Source organism: Trifolium pratense, linkage group LG5, assembly GCF_020283565.1.
Source record: "Trifolium pratense cultivar HEN17-A07 linkage group LG5, ARS_RC_1.1, whole genome shotgun sequence".
Lineage (NCBI taxonomy): Eukaryota > Viridiplantae > Streptophyta > Magnoliopsida > Fabales > Fabaceae > Trifolium > Trifolium pratense.
Genome location: NC_060063.1, coordinates 14400058 through 14424264, shown reverse-complemented (window position 1 = coordinate 14424264; position 24207 = coordinate 14400058). Strand labels below are relative to the sequence as shown.

Sequence of the window (24207 nt, the reverse complement as noted above, 5' to 3'; positions counted from 1 at the left end):
AGATGCTTGTTGGAACTTGTATTTTACTTTCTGCAAAGACAGTTGCAATCTGGGTAAGAACTGCTTCAATGCTTTGACGAGGAGGATAATGTCTTCACATTCCTGCAAAAGGACAACTGTTCCAAATGCTATGAAACTGACATTGTACTTTCTTATTTCCTCTTTGTTAACTTTGAAATGAACCTCTAAGTGACCAAAGTCGAATCTTCCAAGAATATATTGACTCGGAGTCTAATGTTTACTGCTTCTGAAGCTTGCAACCTCTGAATGTCTTCAGAGTCTGCTTCTCAGAATTTGTTTTACAGTTTCTCTTCAACATGTTCAAGTGAATATAAAAATTATCTTTCAATCCTACACACTTTAATAAATATTATTAACACCAATTATTCTTTAATACCTTGTTCTCATCAAAACCACTAGAGAGATTAACAAAACCAATTTGTTCCAACATAGATAAGTCCACAACAAAAAGCATCTTTGATTCATCAATCGTTAGTTAGTTAAATGGTGATTGACGCTGAACTTGGTAGGGAGGACCACGGTTTGATTCCCCGCAACTGCGATCGAGAGGGGGCTGGAACCACTTGATGCCAGAATTAACCTCCGAACCAGATTAAACTGGTGGTACACACACACACACACACACACACACACACACACATATATATATATATATATATATAAGATCACAGCTGGTCTAGGAGTCGAAAGAGCTCAACTTACTTAGTTCTAGAGGGCGACTGAAAAGGAGGGGTGTGATCTCTCCTAAAAGAAAGAATTGACCTCGAGGCTGTCCTTATTCTTCTTTCCCGTTCCTGACCCTCAGGCCGGGCCTCAAAAGAATTAGGCGAAGGGTTTGTTCCTTTTCCGGGATTTTAGTAGTAGGCGGCATCCCCGCTTAGTTTTGAGTAGGTGGAACCATTCTGTTTTGGTTCTCCTCCACATTCTTACCGGGTGATCCAGAAATTTTCCTATGATTTTCTCAACTGATATTTCGATATAGAAAGATCTCCTTATTTCTTCACCACGGATTTTCGCATCATTTTCTTGAAAAGATATTAGATCACCGTAGGAAACTTTCAAACGAGTAATACTTACCATTCGATTCACACAAACCCTTCGATGACTTATCGTCTCGATCTTTCCCTGCCCGCCCTGGTATGAGTTGAAGGAGATCAGCAAATCGAATAAACAAAGGCCAACCTCATCCAACATTATGAAACCTTTAGGAGGAGACATTATAGTTTATAACCATTTCATTTAATAGTATGTCATACTCCTACATGTGATCGATCAGAACAAGTATATTTTTTAAATGGATGAAATTTATTTTTAATAGGAATTGATTTTCCCTTTCTTCTTTTATATTTTTTTCATGTGCTTTCAATCTCATTCTTAGACATTTTCCCTCTTCTTTTTTTTTTTTTTATATCCTATATTTATATTCAATTATCCAAATTTCAATACTCACAAGTAGATGGAGATAATTCTTAAATCATTCATTGCTATTTTTGACTATAGAGAATTACCAAAAGTCCAAAACCACTGGCTATGAGACAAAATTCACCATCACTCATCTTTGTGTCCTTATTTTACAGCATTTTGTCCTTTCTTATATTATTCAATGACATTTTATTTTATATTAAATAAACAAAAAATTTAATATTTTATTCTCTTGCACCAATCATAACATAACCACCATGTCTTTTATATTAACTCCTTATCAATTTTATAATGTATTATTTTCACCTAAAAATTTATTATAATATATTTTAATCTCTAACTATTAATTCTTTCACCCAATCAATATTTTGGATAGGATTTTGCTCTCATATCTAGCTAGTTCTATATACTATAAATATTTTTCAACTTGTTTCTCCACATTAAATTTGTTCTCCAAATTTCTCAAAAAACCACCCCCAAACAAAATGGTTGATGTTCTAAGCCCTTTCACAATCCCATCTCCTCCACCACCACCATCTTCTTTATCAAACAAAAACAATAGCATACCTATGTTATACTATGGTCTAGTAGTGATGGGAATTGCAGCTATAGTCCTAGCAATTTACAACATCATCATAATAAAACGTTGCAATAGAAACCACAATCAATTATCACAACCTACAAGAACAAATATTGAAGGAGGTGCAAATAGTAATAATAATATGAGGTTTGAAAACCAACAAAGGAACTTGCTTTCAAGCTTCAAGTACAAGAAGGAAGTGATAGCAAAAGAAGAAGAACAAAAGGGTTATTATGATTATGAATGTTCTGTTTGCTTAATGGTTTATGAAGAAGGTGAAGATGTTAGGAAATTACCTAAGTGTAAACATTGTTTTCATGCTCTTTGTATAGATATGTGGCTTTTTTCTCACTTTGATTGTCCAATTTGTAGAACACCTGTTGGGCCATTTTGTCATGATTTTCAAGAAGAAAATTCTAGGGATGGGTTGATTGAATCTGGTGGGAGCATCAATGTTTGATTTTGATTAGTTTAGAAATGTGTTTGGCACGTTGTTTTGCCTCTAGGACATGACATTTGAACACCCCACCACACTAGTTACTTCTTTTTTGGTTTTCCTTTTTTTTTTAAGAGTTTAGCGGTAAAATTCACATACACAACTCACTAAATGTTGAGAAGTGAAAAATTACGGTTTTGATTATGCAGTCAAAAGTATCAAATGTCTTCTTAGCTTTACAATTAAAGTTGCCTTTGGAAGACTTATTTTTAGTTCTTTATTAATCGAAGCAACTTAAATATTGTTACATATTTGCTTGCTTATTTATCTCTATAATTTTTGTTAAATAAAAATGTATTATTTTTAAGTCCATTTTCCAAATTACTCTTTTTTTACCAATCGTCAGTTGGTTTAGTGGTGATTGGCGTTGAACTTGGTAGGGAGGACCGCGGTTCGATCCCCCACAACTGCGATCGGGAGGAAGCTGGAATCACTTGATGCCAGAACTGACCCCTGAACCAAATTAAACTGGTGGTGAAAAACCAAAAAAAAATTACTCTTTTTGTTCTTTATTATTTATCGCTTTTATTATAGATAAATTTAGTTCCTATTTACTTGTCATTTTTCGAGGCAATTTGGTAGTATTAATATAATAAGGGGTATGTTTGAAAATAGAGCAATAAATGTATTCAAAAATTTGTTGAGAGTCTTATATTTAAAAAGATTTTTTATTTATAAAAGGATTTATTTTTTTTACTATTATAAAAGGATCTTATAATTAAACACACATGGAATAATTATTGTCTCTTAATAATTTAATGACAATTTTAAAATAGTAGGAGTAATGCATATTGTTGATAGTTGTTTTTATGTAAACTTTTAAAAAAAATGAATGCATTGGTTAAGAAAGTATTGGTTGCTGAGGAAGTCTTACTTTGACGCAAACACAAATAGAAAATATTTAGGCACACTCACAAATAAATAAAATCAATAGCAAAATAATTCATTCACATCATTTCATATATAGCATTCTTTTTATTTTTTTTTCATTATTGTGTGTGCCTAACACCTTTAATTTGTGATTGTGCTTAAGCAAGTCTTTCCCATGTTTAAATGGGACTCTTGTACAAACTTGGCACGACACTTTTGAAGATCCTATTTTCAGTGTTGTTTCGAGTGGTCAGCAGTACTCCTTGTTGGAATGACCGGCATCGATATAGTACGCAGAGGCAACAGAAGTTGCGGCGTCAGCAGTACTCCTTGTTGATGTGAGCCAATTTAGGATAGGACGGATAGAAGGAAGTGGGTATTAGAGGCATCAAGCCAATTTTCAGTTTGTTCAACATATTCTTATTCTTATCTTCAAAATATGGATGTAATGCATGTTATTGACACCGATGTAATGTGTGCTTTAAAAGGTTGTGGTTAAATGATGTACCTTCTAAGGTTGGTATGGTTGGATGGAGGTTGTTGTTAGCGAAACTCCCAACGCGTGCGGCTTTGCCTAGTAGGGGTATTATTACAAATTATCATGATCTTTGTTGTGCATTTTGTTTTAGACAGGTCGAAGATCTTAATCATTCGTTCTTCAATTGCTGTTTCTCAGAACAAGTATGGAGGAAAATTTGTTGATGGATGCAGGTGGACCACAACTTGGTTGGTACCTTCGTGAAGAGTAAAAAATGATCAAAGTTTTGACATTTAATTTGGATCACTACAATGTGGTTCCTATGGTGTCTTTGCTGAATTTGGCTTCTCTTGCGGATCAAATGATTTATATTTCATGGTTTTGATTTTTAGGTAGAGGTGAGTGAAATACCCCGTATGGTCTATGTTGATTGGTGCAATAAATAATTTTACAACTTGTCTAAATAGCATCTAATGGTGATTTTCGAATTGTAAAAGTTAAATACACCTTATTCTCTTTATAATTAAAATTTACTTATAACAAAAAACTTATTTTATAAATTTTTATTGTCAATAACTAATAAACACTCAACTCATCCAACTCATTCTGCCATGCTCTATGCCTATACACATGAGCAATTTAACAACTTATTTACATTGTATATTCTGCACACACAAAAAATGAAGAGAGAAGATATTTTGATAAGCACCCAAAATTTAAACATAATGGATGGTACACAATTAGTATGATTGTGATTTATGATGTTGTGAGCCGGCTATGAAAGGAACAGTACATATTTCAATATACTTCAGTTTTTTTCAAACAATATACTCGACGCTCTCTGTTCCAAAATATAAATAAAAGAATTATGCTTGTTATCACGAAATTACAATTCATGAAAATCAAGAATAACACACAATCACCCCCTATTTTATGTAAAATACCAAATTATATAACTTTTTTTATTTAAAAAACAAACAAATTGTGATGGTTTTGCACTGATCGTGGAATTCGCCAAATTCAGTATCGTGATGAATAGCATCGCTGAAATAAAAATGAGTTAAAACAACTTGATATATTTAATATAAAATTTAAATTAAATAATTTATTTTTGTTAATAAATTTTTACTTTTATTTTAGGACGGTAAATATTTTAATTTTTTTTTAGACAATGGTAAATATTTTAATTTTATTGATGAAGTAGTACTACATAAAAAAAAATTGTTAGTAAATTGAGTTAAGTTTATTTGTTTCCAATGAACTGAGGATCAAACCTAACACACTATTACACAAACCCGTCATCAGTAGATGTGACTTGATCAGATACAGTCATACAGCCTATTGTTTTGTTTTGGCTTAAATGCAGTTTTGCCCCCCCTATTTTGATTAAATCGGAATTTTACCCCCCCTGTTTTTAAACGCGGACTTTTACCCCCTCTGTTTTATAATTTGTTGGATTTTGCCCCCCCTAAAATTCTGCTTTCGAGTCACAACTTTAAAGCTTCGCACACAACTCAATTTTGATCAATAATTTGCCAAAAGGATACCGAAATGACCGTAATCGAGTTATCTTTCCACATAATCAAACCCCACTGAATTTGGAGTTACAAAGAGAGATTAATTACCGTTTTAGTGAGGGTATGTCCCCCAAAATTCTGCAAAAAATCTGCTTTCGACTCACAACTTCAAAGCTTCGCATACAACTCAATTTGGATCCATAATTCACCAAACGGCTACCGAAATGACCGTAATCGAGTTATCTTTCCACATAATCAAACCCCACTGAATTTGGAGTTACAAAGAGAGATTAATTACCGTTTTAGTGAAGGTATGTCCCCAAAATTCTGCAAAAAATCTGCTTTCGAGTCACAACTTCAAAGCTTCGCATACAACTCAATTTGGATCCATAATTCACCAAATGGCTACCGAAATGACCGTAATCGAGTTAGCTTTCCACAAAATCAAACCCCAGTAAATTTGGAGTTACAGAGAGAGATTAATTACCGTTTTAGTGAAGGTCTGTCCAATTACTAATTCTGCAGAAATCTACTTGTGATCTTCAAATTCAACATCGTCTACCGAACACATCGTAACTCCAAATTCGACGAAATTGAAATGCCAACAAGGGTAATTTCGTTAGATTTCCATACATGTAAATAGTATTAAAAAATGAGCTAATGGGTGAGAGGAATGACGAGAATACCAGTAGTAGTTTCATACGATAATTAATTTGAACAGACCTTCACTAAAACAGTAATTAATCTCTCTCTGTAACTCCAAATTTAGTGGAGTTTGATTCTGTGGAAAACTAACTCGATTGCGGTCGTTTCGGTACCAGTTTGGTGAATTATTGATCCAAATTGAGTTCTGTGCGTAGCTTTGAACTTGAGGCTCAGAAGCAGATTTTGTGCAAAATTTTGGTGGGGGGGCAAAATCCAACAAATTATAAAATAGGGGGGGTAAAATTCCGCATTTTAAAATAGGGGGGGTAAAATTCCGCATTTTTCAAAATAGGGGGGGTAAAACTGCATTTAAGCCTTTTGTTTTTTAGCCTCGGGAAGGAGAGCTGTCTTCCCGTTCCATTTTATTGGTTGGCAATTTGGTGCCCACATGAGTCCATATCATTGAAATTTCTTAATCGTTTTATTGATGGGAAAAAGAAAAATCATCTCTAAATATATGCATGTTTAAATTATTAAATATGTTTAAGAAATCGATTGGATCTAAATCATTTAATGAACTCATTTTAAGAACAAATTATTCGAGAAAACTATTTTTTTTTAGCAAAATTAAAGCTAGATCATTTCATTGATAATTAATTCGTACAAAGAAGAGGGTACATCATTCAAAAAACCTAAACTCATATTTTTAGAGAAATACGAGTAATTTTTTTATCAAATTTTATTTATTGTTCCAGATTTTAAATTTCATTAATTAAATCTTTGAGAATCAAGTTTTAATTCGTTTTAATTTGTTTAAGGAATTTCATTATTTATCATTCGAGTGAACTAAATTCGAGAAAATTTCATTAATTTTTTGTAAGACAAAGATTTAAATTTTCTCCCATTCAATCATTTACTAGGAGTAAATGGTAATTAACAAAAAAAAATACTTCTTTCAATTCTTTTTATAAAAAAAAAAAACAATAAGTTTTTAAATTCATTGAATATCTCATATATTTGACATATAATATAAAACAAATACATTAATTATTAAATAAACTTGAAAAATAAAAAATTTATTATAAAAATGACCAAAAAAGTAAGTAAAAGACAAATATTAACAATAGATTGTCCACGTGTGTCAAAAAAAAAAATAGATTGTCCACGATGAAATTGTTACGGGTGACGATCCATTTTTGATAGGCTTAAATATCACATTCGTCTGTGTATGTATGCGTTTTTTTGCTTTTAGTCTCTGTATCGATTTTTTTTTTTAAAAAAAAAAAGTCCCTGAATGTACAAATCTTGTTATTTTTGTCCCTCCCATTAAAAAACGACTGTGTTTGTAGTTACTTAGTAGCTATTACAAACGCAGTCTTTAGGGACGAAAATAAAAATAAAAATTGCACATACAGGGACGTCTTTTAAAAAAAATGATACAGAGACTAAAACAAAAAAGCGCGTACATACAGAGATGAAAGTGATATTTAAGTCTTTCCGATAACAATCATCACACACAGTATCATAAATGCGTCAAAGAAGGATAACCAAATGAGAGTTACTTTTGTCATCCTATCGATTACTCGTGCGTCCTACTTTTACTCATACGCTACTTTAATAGTGGACAATATTTAAGTAACTGGTATGAATGCAAAAGTAACTCCTAAACAAATACTACTACTAATGTACACTGGCCAGACTCCGATAAGGAACCCAACAAATGGTATTGGACAATACGGGCAAGTAAGACAAAATGTTGACTCTTACTAGTAATAAGGAAAAGGATACTACGCTCTTCAATTTTTAATTAATAATAATTCTAACGTATTTTATTTATTTTACTTCAATAGGGAGTACATTTGACAAACAAAGACACATTTGACAATGTATTTAGAATCGGACATCAAAATAAGCCACTACATTTGATCTAGTGGTGAGGGATTTGGATAGTATGTTATAAGTCCTGAGTTCTCAGCAGGGGCGGAGCCCTTCATGGGCTGGACAGGGCCATGGCCCTGTTTACACTGATTTTTGGTAAACAACCGCTAGTTTAAATTAATTACTTGAGAGATCAACTAGTAAATCTCGGAACATATTTGTGTGTTATTTTCTAGAAAAATATGAATGTTCATCATCTTTTACTTGAACATTTATTGTCTGATTTGCATTAAATGCATTAAAAACAGACTGATTCGACGAAGTCGAATGATCAAATTAAAATACAAAAATGATTAAAGTAAATTTGCATAAACTTGTTAAAATATTTGCAAATAAAAGTTAAAGAACCTGAAGATAAATTGCAATGAAATGATAAAGTGCATAAACTTTAAAGGACTTGAAAGATTAAATGACATTTGAATATAAATAGTGGTTGGAATCCATCTATGTCCGTCCCTTGAACCCGTTTGCCACCGCGGCGTGGGTGTTGCAAGACTTTCATAAAATAGGATTCCACCCTTTGTTCTTATTACAAACAGATATATATAGACCTTGCAGGAAAAACTACCACTAGATCCTACGGTCTAAGTTAAAACAGGAAATAACTTCTAATAGCATAGCCTTACACTTGGCATAGTTACAAGACAAATAAAAATAATTTCCACTTGCATGCGTTTGCCTTGCTTCACTTTGTCGCTCCAATACTGTTTATAATTCGTCCAACATGTTGATAATTATATATAATTCGACCAAATTAAAACCAATCACAATAATTCGACCAACAAGTTGCATCTTTGACTAAAAGAATGCCTTGAATTTAATGAAAGCTAATCACTTCGACAGAAATACTTTCAAATTCATATATGGCCATTCCAAATTCCAAATAACATGGTGGAATCTACTCTCTAATTAATATTCATATGACCATTCCATTTTTTCCTTCTTTTCAAATTCTAACACCAAAAGTTTCTCAATACCATAAACTTTGTAATTTTGGTGTCAACAGAGGCCCCCAAAAATGTTGTTTCTCGAAGAAAATGAGAGGAATAACATTTTTAATCATGTCATCAATTTAGAGAAAACACTTAATGACCTCTTTTGAAAGAAACATGGCCAAATTTTAGAGAAGATGATTCTGACTTCATCATCACATTTTTTCTTTTATGTCGAAATAAACATGGTAAGACTTTACCATCGTTTTGGTCAAAACCTTAATAAAATTCTTGGTCGAAAACATCATTCTTAGAATGAGATAAACAATATGAAAATTCAACCAGTTTTGCAGCATCTCTCGAACCATGTTTGACCAATATTTCACTTATCTTTTCATACTTGATATGATCAACAAAACTTTGACCACTTTACCAATTTTAAAAACAACTTCCATGTTAGCATCATGCATGGCAAAGTATTTCATCAAAATTTAATTTGAATCTTCTAAATATTGGCTTAACCGTACCCAACCAAATTTGATTCATGAAATCAAGTATATACACATTAATTATTAGAAAACAATTTCGATCATCGTTTTCTTGAATTTTATTTTATTAAAAACTTCTCCATACCACTTGGAGTTAAAAGCAATTCAATCTTTACATGATGAATGTAAACAATTCAAATTGCTAAGATAATATGGCCTCTAAAAAATTATGGTTTCGAAAACCATTTTCACTACGGTTTCGAAAACCGTTTCTTATAGCCACAATTTGATTCGCAATTTGCCCAGAAATATCAATATTCTCATAATAATTGTTAACCATAGAAATTAAATCACCATGATCAATCATTAGAGGCCACTCAAAGACTAAAACTTTTCATATTTCAATCCTTGTAAAAAAATTTCAAAAAGAAAATAACACACAAAACAGTCCCACTGGGCGTGCCAATTTGTTTACACTGATTTTTGGTAAACAACCGCTAGTTTAAATTAATTACTTGAGAGATCAACTAGTAAATCTCGGAACATATTTGTGTGTTATTTTCTAGAAAAATATGAATGTTCATCATCTTTTACTTGAACATTTATTGTCTGATTTGCATTAAATGCATTAAAAACAGACTGATTCGACGAAGTCGAATGATCAAATTAAAATACAAAAAGGATTAAAGTAAATTTGCATAAACTTGTTAAAATATTTGCAAATAAAAGTTAAAGAACCTGAAGATAAATTGCAATGAAATGATAAAGTGCATAAACTTTAAAGGACTTGAAAGATTAAATGACATTTGAATATAAATAGTGGTTGGAATCCATCTATGTCCGTCCCTTGAACCCGTTTGCCACCGCGGCGTGGGTGTTGCAAGACTTTCATAAAATAGGATTCCACCCTTTGTTCTTATTACAAACAGATATATATAGACCTTGCAGGAAAAACTACCACTAGATCCTACGGTCTAAGTTAAAACAGGAAATAACTTCTAATAGCATAGCCTTACACTTGGCATAGTTACAAGACAAATAAAAATAATTTCCACTTGCATGCGTTTGCCTTGCTTCACTTTGTCGCTCCAATACTGTTTATAATTCGTCCAACATGTTGATAATTATATATAATTCGACCAAATTAAAACCAATCACAATAATTCGACCAACAAGTTGCATCTTTGACTAAAAGAATGCCTTGAATTTAATGAAAGCTAATCACTTCGACAGAAATACTTTCAAATTCATATATGGCCATTCCAAATTCCAAATAACATGGTGGAATCTACTCTCTAATTAATATTCATATGACCATTCCATTTTTTCCTTCTTTTCAAATTCTAACACCAAAAGTTTCTCAATACCATAAACTTTGTAATTTTGGTGTCAACAGGCCCGCCCCAGAATTTTTAATTTTTTTTCATAGGTATACTATTTCGCGGCGGTTATAAACACCCGCTAAATAGTTTGTGTAGTTTGTTATATTTTGTTTTGCGAGGGTTTCAAACCATAAAATCAAGTATTCTTTAACAGATTTTCATTTTGAGGGGGTTTCAAACCCCCGCTATTTGTACGTCCCAGAATTCAAATGATTCAAATATACTTTTTTATTTATTTTTTTAAGCATCCCTTCTAATTTTTTATTGTTTAATAATTTATACATGTCTTAAAATGTATAATTTATTTTGTCGAATTATTCAATTATATTTTTTTGGAGAAAAAAGTACTCAAATTTTTATTTAAAATAGAGTTTGTGCAAAAAAATTCATGTTTGATTAATCTTTTGTTAAAAAAATTAAAATTTTTGTTAGAGAGATGCATATAATATTATAAACATAAATACAAAAACTAATTAAAAAGTATGAAGTTTACACATTTGACATAAAATATATTTCATAATATATTTTTAAAATTTATTTAATAAACATGGTCCACCTTTTGACTATTTTTGAGATATCCATACTAGACACACTCTCAATATGATGTCTTTTTTTTAGTAATTTCTTTTGCATATTCGATTTATATTTATAGCGGCCCGCCCCAATTTTTCGGGCTAGCTCCGCCACTGGTTCTCAGCTCATTGTAAATTAAAAAAAGAATCGCACACCAAAATAGTTGTTTACCCTTGCAAATATGTTATGTCCACATGCTCTTGAGCACGAGCATTTTAAATCCTATAAGTAATTGCATAATTTTTTTATTTTTTTGGTACATGTAATTGCATAAATTTTTAAAAATACACATAAATATTGATAACTGTTATATTCATAGATGAGAAAAAATATATTAATACTTAGGAAGTACTCCATCTAGTATTTAATATATGAGAAAAAATTCATGTTTTAGATTTATAGAATGATTGATACATATTTGATCCCTTATCTAGTAAAATATATACATTATTCCATTAATCTAAAAATAATTTTTTTCTTATTAAGTACAGAGAAAGGAGCATAATTTTATTATGTTACATTTTTTGTTGTCCAAGCACGGCCTAGATTAAATACTAAGGGCCTGTTTGAATTTGACTTATTTTTTAGCTTATGCAAAAATTGTGTCTTTATAAACTCTTTTTTGATAAACTACTTTGCATAAGCGGTTTCACATAAGCTCAAAAATAAGTCAATCCATACATACCTTAAATTATATATTTTTCTTTTCTTTGATGGTAGGAGAGAAACAATCATTACAAAATACGAACAAATATTCAAAGTATGCACCATGGACCACTTGATGAAGTGGTCCATATTAGAATTTATCCTATTAACATATCAAAACTGAAAAAGAAAAATTATTTACACAAAACAACATATATTTATAATCATCATGGGTTCATCAAATCACAGCACAACTTGTCAATTATAGGTATATGGTACAAATAAGGTTCATTCTTCCCGCCGTTACATACGAGTCCCAATATCATAGATGAAAGACTACATTTTTCTTAAGTTGTCTAATCTTGCCTGTAAATCACTATCTATCCCGCTATCATCGGCCGCAGCAGTTTCAACTTGAGGTACCTTAGTCTTTGCAGCCGGGGCAGCAACAGCTGATGATGGTGCATTTACAAGCTGCACATCGAAACAAAAACTCGTTAAACATTGCTATACCACTAGTGTTATTTACTTTTAGGTGAAAAGTCATGTTGAATATGAAATAAGAAACATACCTCTTGGTTTATGTCAATTCCAATCTCATCAAGAACTTGGTTCACAAGATCGTCTGTTTCTTCCTCTTCTTCATCCCCTTCCAAAGCATCGTCTATTGCGTCTCCCATCACTTCCATCGTCAGTTCCATCTTCTCATTCTGTCTTTCAAATTCTTGCATGATTTTTTGCAAATTTGGCAAATTCATCTGCCTATTCATTTGGCCCATGGCCTTTGTCACACCTTTCATTGCCTCACCCATTGCTTGTGTTGATTTCAATGTCTGAAAAAGTGTAGTATAAATAAACTAGCTTTCGGTACTCAAATACAGTAAATTCATGGTGTTTGATCAAATATTTTAATTATATTCCAATAAATAAACATTGCTATTAGTCTTAGGACATAATAAATCCAATAATAATGACACCTTGCACATCAGATACAGTCACCATAAAATACCTGAATTCTAAGTGATACACCTTGCAGCTGTGATTTTAGCTTGTAAAACTTTTCAATCTGATGCCTTGTTCGAACAAGATCTTTTGCCATGACTCTAACAGCTCCCTGAACATTACATGTAATACAAAGAATGCCATTAATAAAATAAGTGTCTCCTAAGTCAGAAGTTAACGATAGAGAACCAAAAATATATGGCATTGCAGGCTATATTCAGTTTGGGTTAAAAATAAAACTTGTCTGTGTTTGACAATATTCATCATGCGCAAATCAGTTCCACTATTTTATCTTGCAAAAACTCCATCAATCAAAATTTCACATTTTATTGTCATGCTACATTTCAAGCCAAACATGATGTTAAGAAAATGATAGTTCTTAACATAAATCTTATGAGTTTTAAATAATTAAAAAAAAGATACAATTTTCTATGATTCTGTAGAGAATGAGAGACACTGTACCTTGATCCATATGTACAAGTATGTATTAACATAAATCCCATATTGTGCCGAAGAAAATGTTAAGACACAGAAAATCATAAATGAAAATGCAATTTAAATGTCAAACACAAGGAAGACATCCAAAATTGAAGTGCTGCAGAAATGTAACATTAAATACTGTTGACCATTGCACGAAATGAAATTCAAGTATATTCTAATAGAATAGATATCTATTTCTTCACATGCGCACAGTATCTATAGCATATAGGAAATTGTGCTTAAAAAATAGTGTAATTAGTAATATTTTCACTGTATTCATGTGCCAATCATCTGTATAATTAGAATAGTTGTTTTAACAATATACACATCCTCAAAACCCCAATTTGATTATTTACATGGTAGCAGAGCATCAAATTTGGCAATTAAGTTCTCAAGTTTGTGAAGAAAGTTCGCTTTTCCATGCCTTGTTTCTAAGGCAATCAGATAAGAAACATTGTAATAGAGATAGTTGACATCATTGGAGCCCACAAATCTTACCTACACAGTAGCCCGCAAATCTTACCTGTATAGATACTCCTCCTAGTACCATTTTAGTCAAGATAGCCCATATACTCCTCTTTCCTACCATAAAAGCTATATTCATCATTGGCTTCTTCACCACTTCATATTAAAATTACCTTCTAACATGGTAAATTATAGGAAAGTATACATGCATCAGCCACCAGTTTTACAGCTCAAGGATCAGCTAACTTAGTATGCTAATTACCCTTATCTCTCAATATATTAAAACAACCTCCTTGTGTCTCATTTGGCATATTTGATGTGATACTGATCACACTGTTTACCTTCAGCACCCTTCCACTTGACCTTTGCATCTAGTTTTTATTGATGATATTGTTATCATTGGTAATTTTCAGCTGGTATATCTTAGGCAGTTCTCAAATCACTTTCAGACATAAGACTTGGACCCTCTTAAATATTTTTCAGGTGTTGACATGGCACAATCAACTACACATGCTGCAATAACTAAGCTAAATCATGCCACAAACATACTTTAGGAAACAGACACGGTGCTCTATTGTCTCAATGATACTCTGCATTGGATCTTAACATCTAACTGCTACTGAGGCAAGGGCTCATATTAACAGACCTTGGGAAATATTTTTTTGAAACAGAGGCCCTGGGAAATATAGTTGTCTGAACTATCTAACAGTAACTAAACCAACAATTACTTTTGATTAAGGTGTGGTAAGTTTGTTTCTAAATGCTACATGTAATAGCCTTGAGATGTTGTAGTTCACATTTTTAGCTACATCAAGACTACAGTAGTAAAAAAGGTTAATTTGTGATGCGAAAGGCGGTGGTGAAATTGTTGGTTTGGCCATCAGATAGTAGATCAACTTTAGGGCATTGTATCTTTGTGAAAGAAACTTAATCCCATGGAAAACTAAAGAAGCAAAACATTGTTTGTAGATCAAGTGTCAAGGAAGAGTACTATGTGCTATAGCAACAACACGATGTAAACCTATGGGGCTAAAACAATTGCTTCAGCTGGCTGATCCCTGACGTCATGAATACGAACTTAATTTGTGACAGTCAAACTGCTCTAGATACTGCATTCGACCATATTTTTCAGTAAAACCAAATGCAGAAATCGATTTGTATTTTACTTACAAGTAGAAAAGTTTACCACGGAGAAATCACACAACTGCTGCATGGTTTTGTAAAATTCAATGACCATTTAGAAGATATATATACTAAATCTCTAAGAGGATTCCCAACTTTGTTTTTAACATGCTTGGTGCATATGACATGTATGCCATAGTATAATGGGTGAGTAGGAATGTAAATCTCACCTTTCACATGTACTTCATATCTATCGCACATAAGAAATCTTGTTTATGAAATAGTTTGTAATAACTCATACAGCTATTGTATTCATGTGCCGATCATGTATATAACTAGATTACTAGAAATCTAGAATAGTTCTGTTGTTTCACACTTCCTCAAAACCTTGTTTTTATTATTTACACATTCTCTCTAGAACATACGAGAGCTCAGAATCTCACTAGTTTAACAATAGTAAGTAACTAAAAAAACCATTAGGAAAACATAGAAGAGATTTTATGAGTTTCTTCAATAGCTCTAGGAAACAGTTTCACCAACAAAGAATATAAAGCAAAACATTCAAAGCAAAGTACATGAAAATAGTAAGATTAAGAAGAAAAAAACTAAAAAATATCATTTCCACAGTTATAACCTAAAGGCCCAATGCCTTTTTTTTAAAACGATCAAGAAATTATCACATTACCATCTGGCCTTGTTTAGCACTTTTCTTTATCTCCGCAATCAATTTCTTCTCTTGAGTTTGTAAACCTTGCCTCTCCCGCTCAATTTCCCTAATTGATTTGTCCAACATCCTCTTGTTTTCTCGTAGAAGCTCTGAAAATCAAAATTTCACAATCTTACACTACAAAATCAATATGTAGCACAATATCATCTAGCAAAATGTATATTGAGTGCCACTAAATCAATCAAAAGATTTGTAAAACAAGAGAATGTTGTCTCCATCCACCAACTAACAATAGTTTCTCTGTAAAAAAAAAAACAAATCTTTTTGATTTTTTTGTGTTTCTTTTTATTAGCGGCCCAATTTTTAATAGGCTTGATTGCATATTTGGTCCCTTAAGTTTATTTTAAATTTCAATTTGGTCCCTTATGTTTAAAAAGTTTCAAGTTAGTCCTTTTAGATAAATTTCTACTAAAATCGTCCACGTAACTAACATATTTGCATATATGGACAACTTAGGAAGGTGTCACCGGAAGTTTTAGACGATATTAACTCAAAATTTAACAGAAAGTTACACGAAATTTTCTCAAATTTAATGAAAAGGACGAAACTTAGGTTGAAATCAGTAACGTAAGGGACCAACTCGAAACTTTTTAAACATAAATGACTAAATTGAAAGCTAAGATAAACTTAAGGGACCAAATATACAACGAAGCCTTTTTAATATTAGAACATAGCTCTAAATTGTCTGGGACGGCCCTGCATAAAACTAAAAAGAATCCTAACAGAGATATCACTGTTTAAATATACAGTTAGTATCACTAGCTCCTTAGTATTATTATTATAATCATAGCTACAACTTATTATTGAAATGTAAAAATAAAAATTAAAAAGAAATTAGCATAGTAATCCTAACAGAGATGCTATTAATTTAAAATTAAATAAAGGTAAACCTACAATTTCAAACAAATTAGATTTTTTGTGGTACATAATATGATGATGTTGAAGATAATTACTAAAAAGAATGTAAAATTGAGAAAACCTAATTTTGAAAAGAGTTTGATTGATGATTCACAAACCTGCGGGAGTTTTTCTCTTTCCGAAGATGAAACTCATCGTGATTGATTTTCGATAGAATGAAAAGAGAAGATATTTGATGATTTTAAAAACAGAGGATCTTGGATCGTGGTTTGCGAGATATGGATTTTGTGATGATGATGATGATGATTTTGATCGTGTAGCTTGCTTACGCGGTAAGCGTTAAAATAACGAATCATCCAGGAAACAATTTTTTGTTCTCGCACGTGCTACAATCCGTGTTTTTGGTAAGGCGTGCTACAATCCGTGTGAGACCTAATAATATTTTTAAAATAAAAAAAAAATTAATTTATATGTACATGAGGAATGGTTGTGTTGAAACTATTTTCAACATGTAAAAAGTAATGTAGTGGTTGTTTAAGTTGGTGTTGAAGATGAGATGGAGGAGAGAGATGTTGAGAAAACTCAACACAGTTGAATCTGAACCGAGGGGACACGTGGTGAGTTTTTTGTGGTTGAAAATTGGCGCGTGCAGTACACGCGCGGCAGGGAGAGTGAGGAGCAAACGGACGGAGAGAGAAAGGATTGAATGGGATACGTGTTGTAATCTGACTGGTCGGGCGGATTTTTATCACAATAATATTTTGAACTCAAATATTTCATCGCAAAATATTTTTTTAATTTTTTATCAAAATTCATGATTTTTTTTTGTCTATAAATAGATACTTGATTCATTTGATTTGGACACAAAAAAAAAACGGATTTTTTCACTATATTAATCTTATTATTATCTTTCTATTAGTGTTAATCTTGAAGTATTAGTCTTTTTTTGTGAAATGGATCCCAATAAATAATCACTTGAACACCCAAAATTCTTCTAATCATCCCAACAATTATCAAAATCCCAATAATTATCAAAATCTCAACAATTATTTGTATCGTACTAATTATGTTGCTTGTGTGTTGTATTGCATTTCAAATTATTTGTATCGTACTAAATTATTTAAATAAATTTTGTTTTTATTAAAAAAAACTAAAAAATAAATTGTTAAGTGTTTATTATTTTAATTTAATTTTAATCGATAATTGTAATTTTATGTAATTATAAAAACAAAATTATAAATTTAAATAAGAATATGAAATAAAAAATGGTGGGGTAGAGAAAGTGGTGGGGTATAGTGTTGAATGAAAAAACTATTGGAGAGGATAAAAGTTGAAGGTGTGTTGAATGATTAGGTGGAAGAAAGAGAAAATGATGTGGAGTGTTGGGAAGTGAAAAAGTTGTGTTGAAATTGGGTGACCATTGTACATGGTCTTAGTCAGTGTAAAGTTATTTTATACATAGGAAAAGCTCTTGGCTTACTCAGTGCTCTCAATTGGGTCCATGACTTGCAGCTGAAAAATGTTGATTTTGAACTTGATTCAAGAAATGTTGTCACTAGTTTCCATAGTAAGCATCCTAACACGTCTGAGCTCGGAGATATTATTAAGGATTGTGTACGTGTCTATAACACTTATTTTAGAAACTCTCGTATCGAGTTTATTAGGAGACAAGCCAATGAGGTTGCTCATGCCTTAGCAAGGGTGGCCACATCTCTAGCTAGTTTCCACCTCTTTATTGATGTACCCATATGTATTGGTAACATAGTTAATAATGAAATGCTATAAGTCTTTTTCCTTCAAAAAAAAAAAAGTTATTTTACACATGCATCCAATAATATATTGACACATCATGTATGATATTTAAAAACTTCTTCTAGATTGGATGTATGTGTAAAGAATTTTTACACCAACAGTGCACAACAATTAAAGTCATAAAAAAATGAGAAAAAATAATATGCACTGACAGTGTAAAATAATTTTACATTGTCAACCAATATCAATCATGTTTTCCGCCACATCTCTCCCACTAAACCTCACTTTCTTAATATGATATGGAAGAATGTTTCATTCTTATTGGTTGTCAGTGTAAAATTAATTTACACTGACGGTGTGTGGTCTTTAAACTAAAAAAACAGTTTTTTGACGAAAAAAAAATAAAAATACAGTTGAAGTGAGAATAAGTTAACTGATAGAGAGAAAAAAAGAAGCACATTATTATTCTTTACATGGAAAAGTTAACTCAGGGAGAAACCTCTCTGATACATTATTTTAATATGTCCAGTGAAATCTCAACCCCACATTGTATTATCACTGCAATTTTAATTTTTTTATTTGAAAAATAAATGGTTAGGAATGGACCTCCTCCCGTTAAAACTGCACGAGAGAGGATCCAATCCCTACTTCACTCACACTTGGATCATTTTACAAAATATTTTATAGTTGTTTAATTTAAAAAAAAAATAAAAAATAAGTTGTCACCTCTCCTCCATTCCAAATATCAACTCGCAAACAAAGTCTAACTCTATTTCTTTCTGATTTTTAATATATTGGTTGTCGATGGTTGATGAAAGGGAGCCTTTGTTTTTCTATGCCACCGTATCTTAATTACGATACCTCAATAAATCATGTTCTAGATGAACCAAAATCCAAAACAAGCGGTCCAAACACCCTATGTCAAGCCCAATTCCGCTTTGTTTGGTGGCTTCTCATGTAAGCTATTGGTGTCGAACACAATTGTTTCCGCATTCCTCCTACAGCAAATACCCTCCTCGCAATGCTATTAGGACCGTTAGATTCATCTAACGGCTCCCCTACTCTACGCCAACTGTCACTCGCGGTTATAATCGTCTTCCTCTATATAAGGACAAGGTTTTAGCGTTAAGGTACACAATTCAACCACTTTTCACTTCACTCTTCTTTGATCATGACTTGAGTGTTTGAGTGCTAACTTGTTTTGCAGGTAGCTTCTCTACCGGGAACCACCATCCCAAAGGTTTAGCGCCACCGTAACTGTCTCAAGTCTCACCGTTAGAATCATTCAGTTATGTTCCGTTCAGAGCAAATCCAAATTTACATTTAAATATGGACAATTTAATCTCGATCTAAGGACCAAAATCGTCCTAACTGTGTGAGTGCATCAAAATTTTGACTGCAGGTTATCTAATACCCATTGCTTCAAGTTGCATGAGCAAATTGCAAGACATCGATGGAAAGTCTCAACCTTGGATCTAGTGGTGTTTTTTTTTCCTCCAACAATTTTCATCCATTGGTATCTTAGAGAATCACTACTCTCATCCCCTCCTCTATTCATTCAAGCTACAACATATATTTCAAATAAAACTCCACAACTCAGACTGAGACATGCATACACATACCAATGGCAATTGCCATGATAAGACATATTTAGCTGAAAGTGATGAAAAGTATGTGAATAAGAAGTATTCTTTAAGTAGAAAGAATGGTAGACTTCGTTAGCGATGTGCTATGATCAAGGCTCTGGTGCTTAAGGTGACAGTGTTCTCTAAGTAGACAAATGGTTAAGTGTAACACACAAACCCCTCAACGCACATTTATTGAATCTATAACAATAAATAATAAAGGGAAAACATTTCTTTTGGTGTAGTCTTTTTTTGAAAAATCCCAAATTATCCTTATGATTGACATCTAACTTCCAAAACCAACTCCCTTCTAAAACCAACTCTCTACTAACTTCCAAAATTAACCAACTACTCTTCATTTCTTCTTCATATTCATTCATGTTTTCTATTAAGAATTTGAGTTTTATAGTATGATGGCGACACAATAAGCATATTCAAGTTTGTCTTTGTATTGGTTTAGTCTCTATTTTCTTCAACAAGACATGAAATTGGTTATATGTTACATAGATTTCAAAACACTAAATAGAGAGTATGTGAAAATTAAAAAATAAAGCAGTTACAAATAAAAGGAGAGATGATTATAGGAAGAAGAAGGGCTTTATCCATAACCATTTTATCAATGTTATTTACACTATGATAAATAAAAGAGAGGATGATATAGGAGAGACTCAAACCCATTTTTTGTTTGATAATTCAATTCCTTTAAAATTGGTCACACAAAAAATTCAATTCCTTTAAATGGCTAACAAAAGGATTATTTACTTCCACAAGGACATAGAACATGTCATAATTGTAGACAACAAAGAGGTATGACGTTGTTTCTTTTTCTTGGTGATATATTGGTGTTCTAATTCAACCATTTTCTTTATTAGAGTAAATTTTAACTTTAAATCTTCCCCCATACTATTTCTCAACTTTTTTATTTATATATGTCTATGAGTAGTGTTTATATTTATCAGGTTGTACATTAGAACGGTGGGAAGAGAAATTGAAAAATAATATTAAAATGCAATCATTTCATTCATTTTTAACTTTTAATTATAAAAAACTCATTATATTGAATTTTCCCTTTGTTTTTCTCAACATTTGTTATTTTGTTTTTCTTACCATAACTTTTGTTTCTTTTGCAAAAAATAAAAATCAGTAGTTTTCTTTTTTATTCAATTTCTTTTCATTGAATTTTGATTTGATGCCAACCGTATTTTGGGATGACCTTTTTATTTTACTTTAAATGTTTTGGGATAAACAAAATTATTTTTGCCGAATTTAAATTTTTAGAGTTGATATGTGGTATCAATATCATTGAAATTTATATTAGATTATTGTTGGTTAAGTTTTCATTTTTAATTTTCATGTTGAATTGATTGACATGTGTATATTTTTTTCTTTAGACAAAAAAAAAACTATTAAGAATTTTGTTTTGTTAACTCTTGATTTAATTCATGTTCAACCTTCATGTTAAGCAGCATTGTCGATGACAAAAAAAAATGAAGTAAATGTGAACGTTTATTTTTGTAGGATACAATTTTCTATCCAAAGCTTCCTTCAAGTATGGAAAATGTGAATGTTTGTCTTCACAAATTCATGCATGATCATGGGATCAACAAACATATAAGTGGAGCAAGTGCTTTCTATTGGAGTAATTAGGAAAAATAATTTTTGTTTTCTTTTCCCTTTCAATTTATGCTACAATGTTAGTATTTTTCATGCGGTTTAATAACTTCTTCTTTGGTTCTTATTGCTAACATGATTGTTCTTTTCATGCATGATCATGGGAGCAACAAACATATAGGTGGGGCAAGCACTTTTTTTTTTGTTTTGTAATAGAGTATTTTTGGGAAAAATAATTTTTGTTTTCTTTGTCAATTTATGCTACAATGTTTGTATTTTTCAAGTGGTTTAATTCTTCTTTGGTTCCTATTGCTAACATGTTTGTTTTTTAAGTCTTTTTTTTTTTGTTTTACTTATGGTGTTGGATTTTTTTGTCTTATTTCTACTACAATGTTCAAGTGATTTTTTTGTTTTCACACATAATAGTCAAATATATACACGTTAGTGCAATAACAAAATAAAAAGAGCGGACAGACGGGCACGGAAGTGCCCGTCTGCACGCTAGTATAAATAAATAAAACACTTAAGAAATAAAGGCGTCACGATTATATACAAAAACCATAGCACACATTCATCATGCTAGCACAGCGGAAATTAAAAACCAAATATAGTTCATAGTACTTAAAATACATCACCAGATTGTTCACATAATATCCTAAGGCTCTAAGCCATATCAACAACAAGGATATTATGTTAAAAACAAAACTAAGGATTAGCAAGGTCAAATATGCCATCACGGGCTTAAATACAATTCAAGCGAATGACCCGACACGGTATTACACCTAATCAGAGCAATTCTATACGACCCAACAAAAAGATATACAAATATTTAAAGGAGTAGTCTAAGCTAAACTCCTCACCAAAAAGTGTGCTACACTAAGCACGAGCAACGCCTCTAAATCTGATCCGGATCCTCAACTTGAGTATCTGAACCCCCAACGGTCCAACACATAACACAAATCATGAGAGTTAGATCACATAATCAAAATGCAAGTGTAAGTAAAACGGTACTTGATGAATATTTTGCAAGTGCACAAAATTATCGCAAGTAGTAAAAATTATTGATCCTCAGGGATTGTTGTAATTCAAAAATAAATTGAGTACATACTTAAAAACATAAATTTAAATGTAAAAATGGGGGGAAATTTGTTTGGTTCAAGTTTGATCATAAACTGAAAAATTAACTTAGGTTTCAAATCAAATGAAGAAAATCGATTGATCCTTTTGGTTCATCTAATTACTACTTCTCTTGGTAATTTCATGTATGATTACAAAGTTACTCAATTTAGTTTCACGATTAGATTAAATCAAAAATGATTATGCCCAATGTCTTGGTAACATAATCCTCTCCCTTGAGCATCGATTCCTAATGTCTTAGGTAATCTATGATCAATTGAGGATTATAAACTTTAATCTATAAAATCTCAATTAACAATCCGAAATGTCTTGAGTGAAAGTTAATCGATCAATTATTCCTAGATCGATGATTCATTCCTATCGTCGTAGTAAAATAAATCATTGAATTCATCATATAAGTAGCTAATTCATATAAAGCATTAAGCATAAGGAATAATCAAAGAAACTAACTTCGTAATTCATATATCAATTCAAATGAGAATCACATGGTTCAAGAGAAATAGAAATCAGAATCCCCTAAGGACCAATCATGGGAATTTAGTTACACATAGTATAAGAAAACATTACAATCAAAGAAATGAAAGAAAGCATATTTACAAGATGATCTTGATGTGTTTCCATAATTCAATCCTTGCCTCCAAGCTCCTAGATCTTAAAAAGTTCTTCAATTTGATGTTTCCAATGTCAATTTTCGATCCCTAATCTCATATCTGCAACTTCCTTTTATAATTGGGGTCAATAAATGAGATTTTCTCCCCAGGCACAAGTATTTTCGCCCCAGGCTGCAGGAATTTCGCCCCAGGCACCAGCTGAAGGAAAATCGTAGCAAAACAGAGATGTAAAACGCAGCGGAAATTAAAATTTTCCTTCGATGGATCCTTGCGAATGGACATGATCAGGGTTTCGATTATTACCTTTGAAGAACAAATTCCTCGATTCTGAGTTGATCATAAGCACTGCACGATCGCAGCACCTCTAGCCGGTCCACACGAACAGTTTTCGTTCACCTCTTAGTGCTAGCTGCAAGACGACAGTAGAGGGAGATTTAGTGCGGTTAGGGTTTTAGAGAATTTTAGGGTTTCTCCAAAATTCGGATTATGTGTGTAACCACAAGACTGAATTGCATAAGGCTCTATTTATAGAGCTTCTTATGTTGTCTTTAGGCCAAAGCGGTTATTGGACTTCGCAAGCCCAATAACCTACTGTTACTAATCGCACCCCACTAATAAATCATACTTATTTCTCCCGTCATTAACTGTCCTTATGTGTGTGACCCTGTAGGTTCCTATGACGTTGACAATAATATTAATCTCAATATTATAAACAGTGAGCGGTATCTAGCAACACATCACTGCTACCCAAGTCACAAGAATGTCACGTGATCTGACAAACCTTTCCGTAATAAATATCTTGTGTATAATTACCCTTTTACCCTTATGTC

General features: G+C 31.9%; 2 protein-coding genes across 2 annotated transcripts; one reads left to right on the top strand and one right to left on the bottom strand.

The window, feature by feature from the left end:
• The first annotated feature begins 1928 nt into the window (after positions 1–1928).
• LOC123886084 (RING-H2 finger protein ATL52-like) lies at positions 1929–2483 on the top strand. The gene has a single exon (XM_045935424.1). The coding sequence runs from the start codon at positions 1929–1931 to the stop codon at positions 2481–2483; it is 555 nt and encodes a 184-aa protein (XP_045791380.1).
• Positions 2484–12184: 9701 nt separating this feature from the next.
• Positions 12185–17042, bottom strand: LOC123883992 (vacuolar protein sorting-associated protein 2 homolog 1). Its single transcript, XM_045932959.1, has 5 exons — positions 16800–17042; positions 15742–15872; positions 12997–13101; positions 12560–12820; positions 12185–12461 (listed from the first exon to the last, which is right to left on the bottom strand). Exons 1-5 carry the CDS (start codon positions 16834–16836, stop codon positions 12324–12326), a joined length of 672 nt encoding a protein of 223 aa, XP_045788915.1. The 5' UTR covers positions 16837–17042; the 3' UTR covers positions 12185–12323.
• Between the last annotated feature and the right edge of the window lie 7165 nt (positions 17043–24207).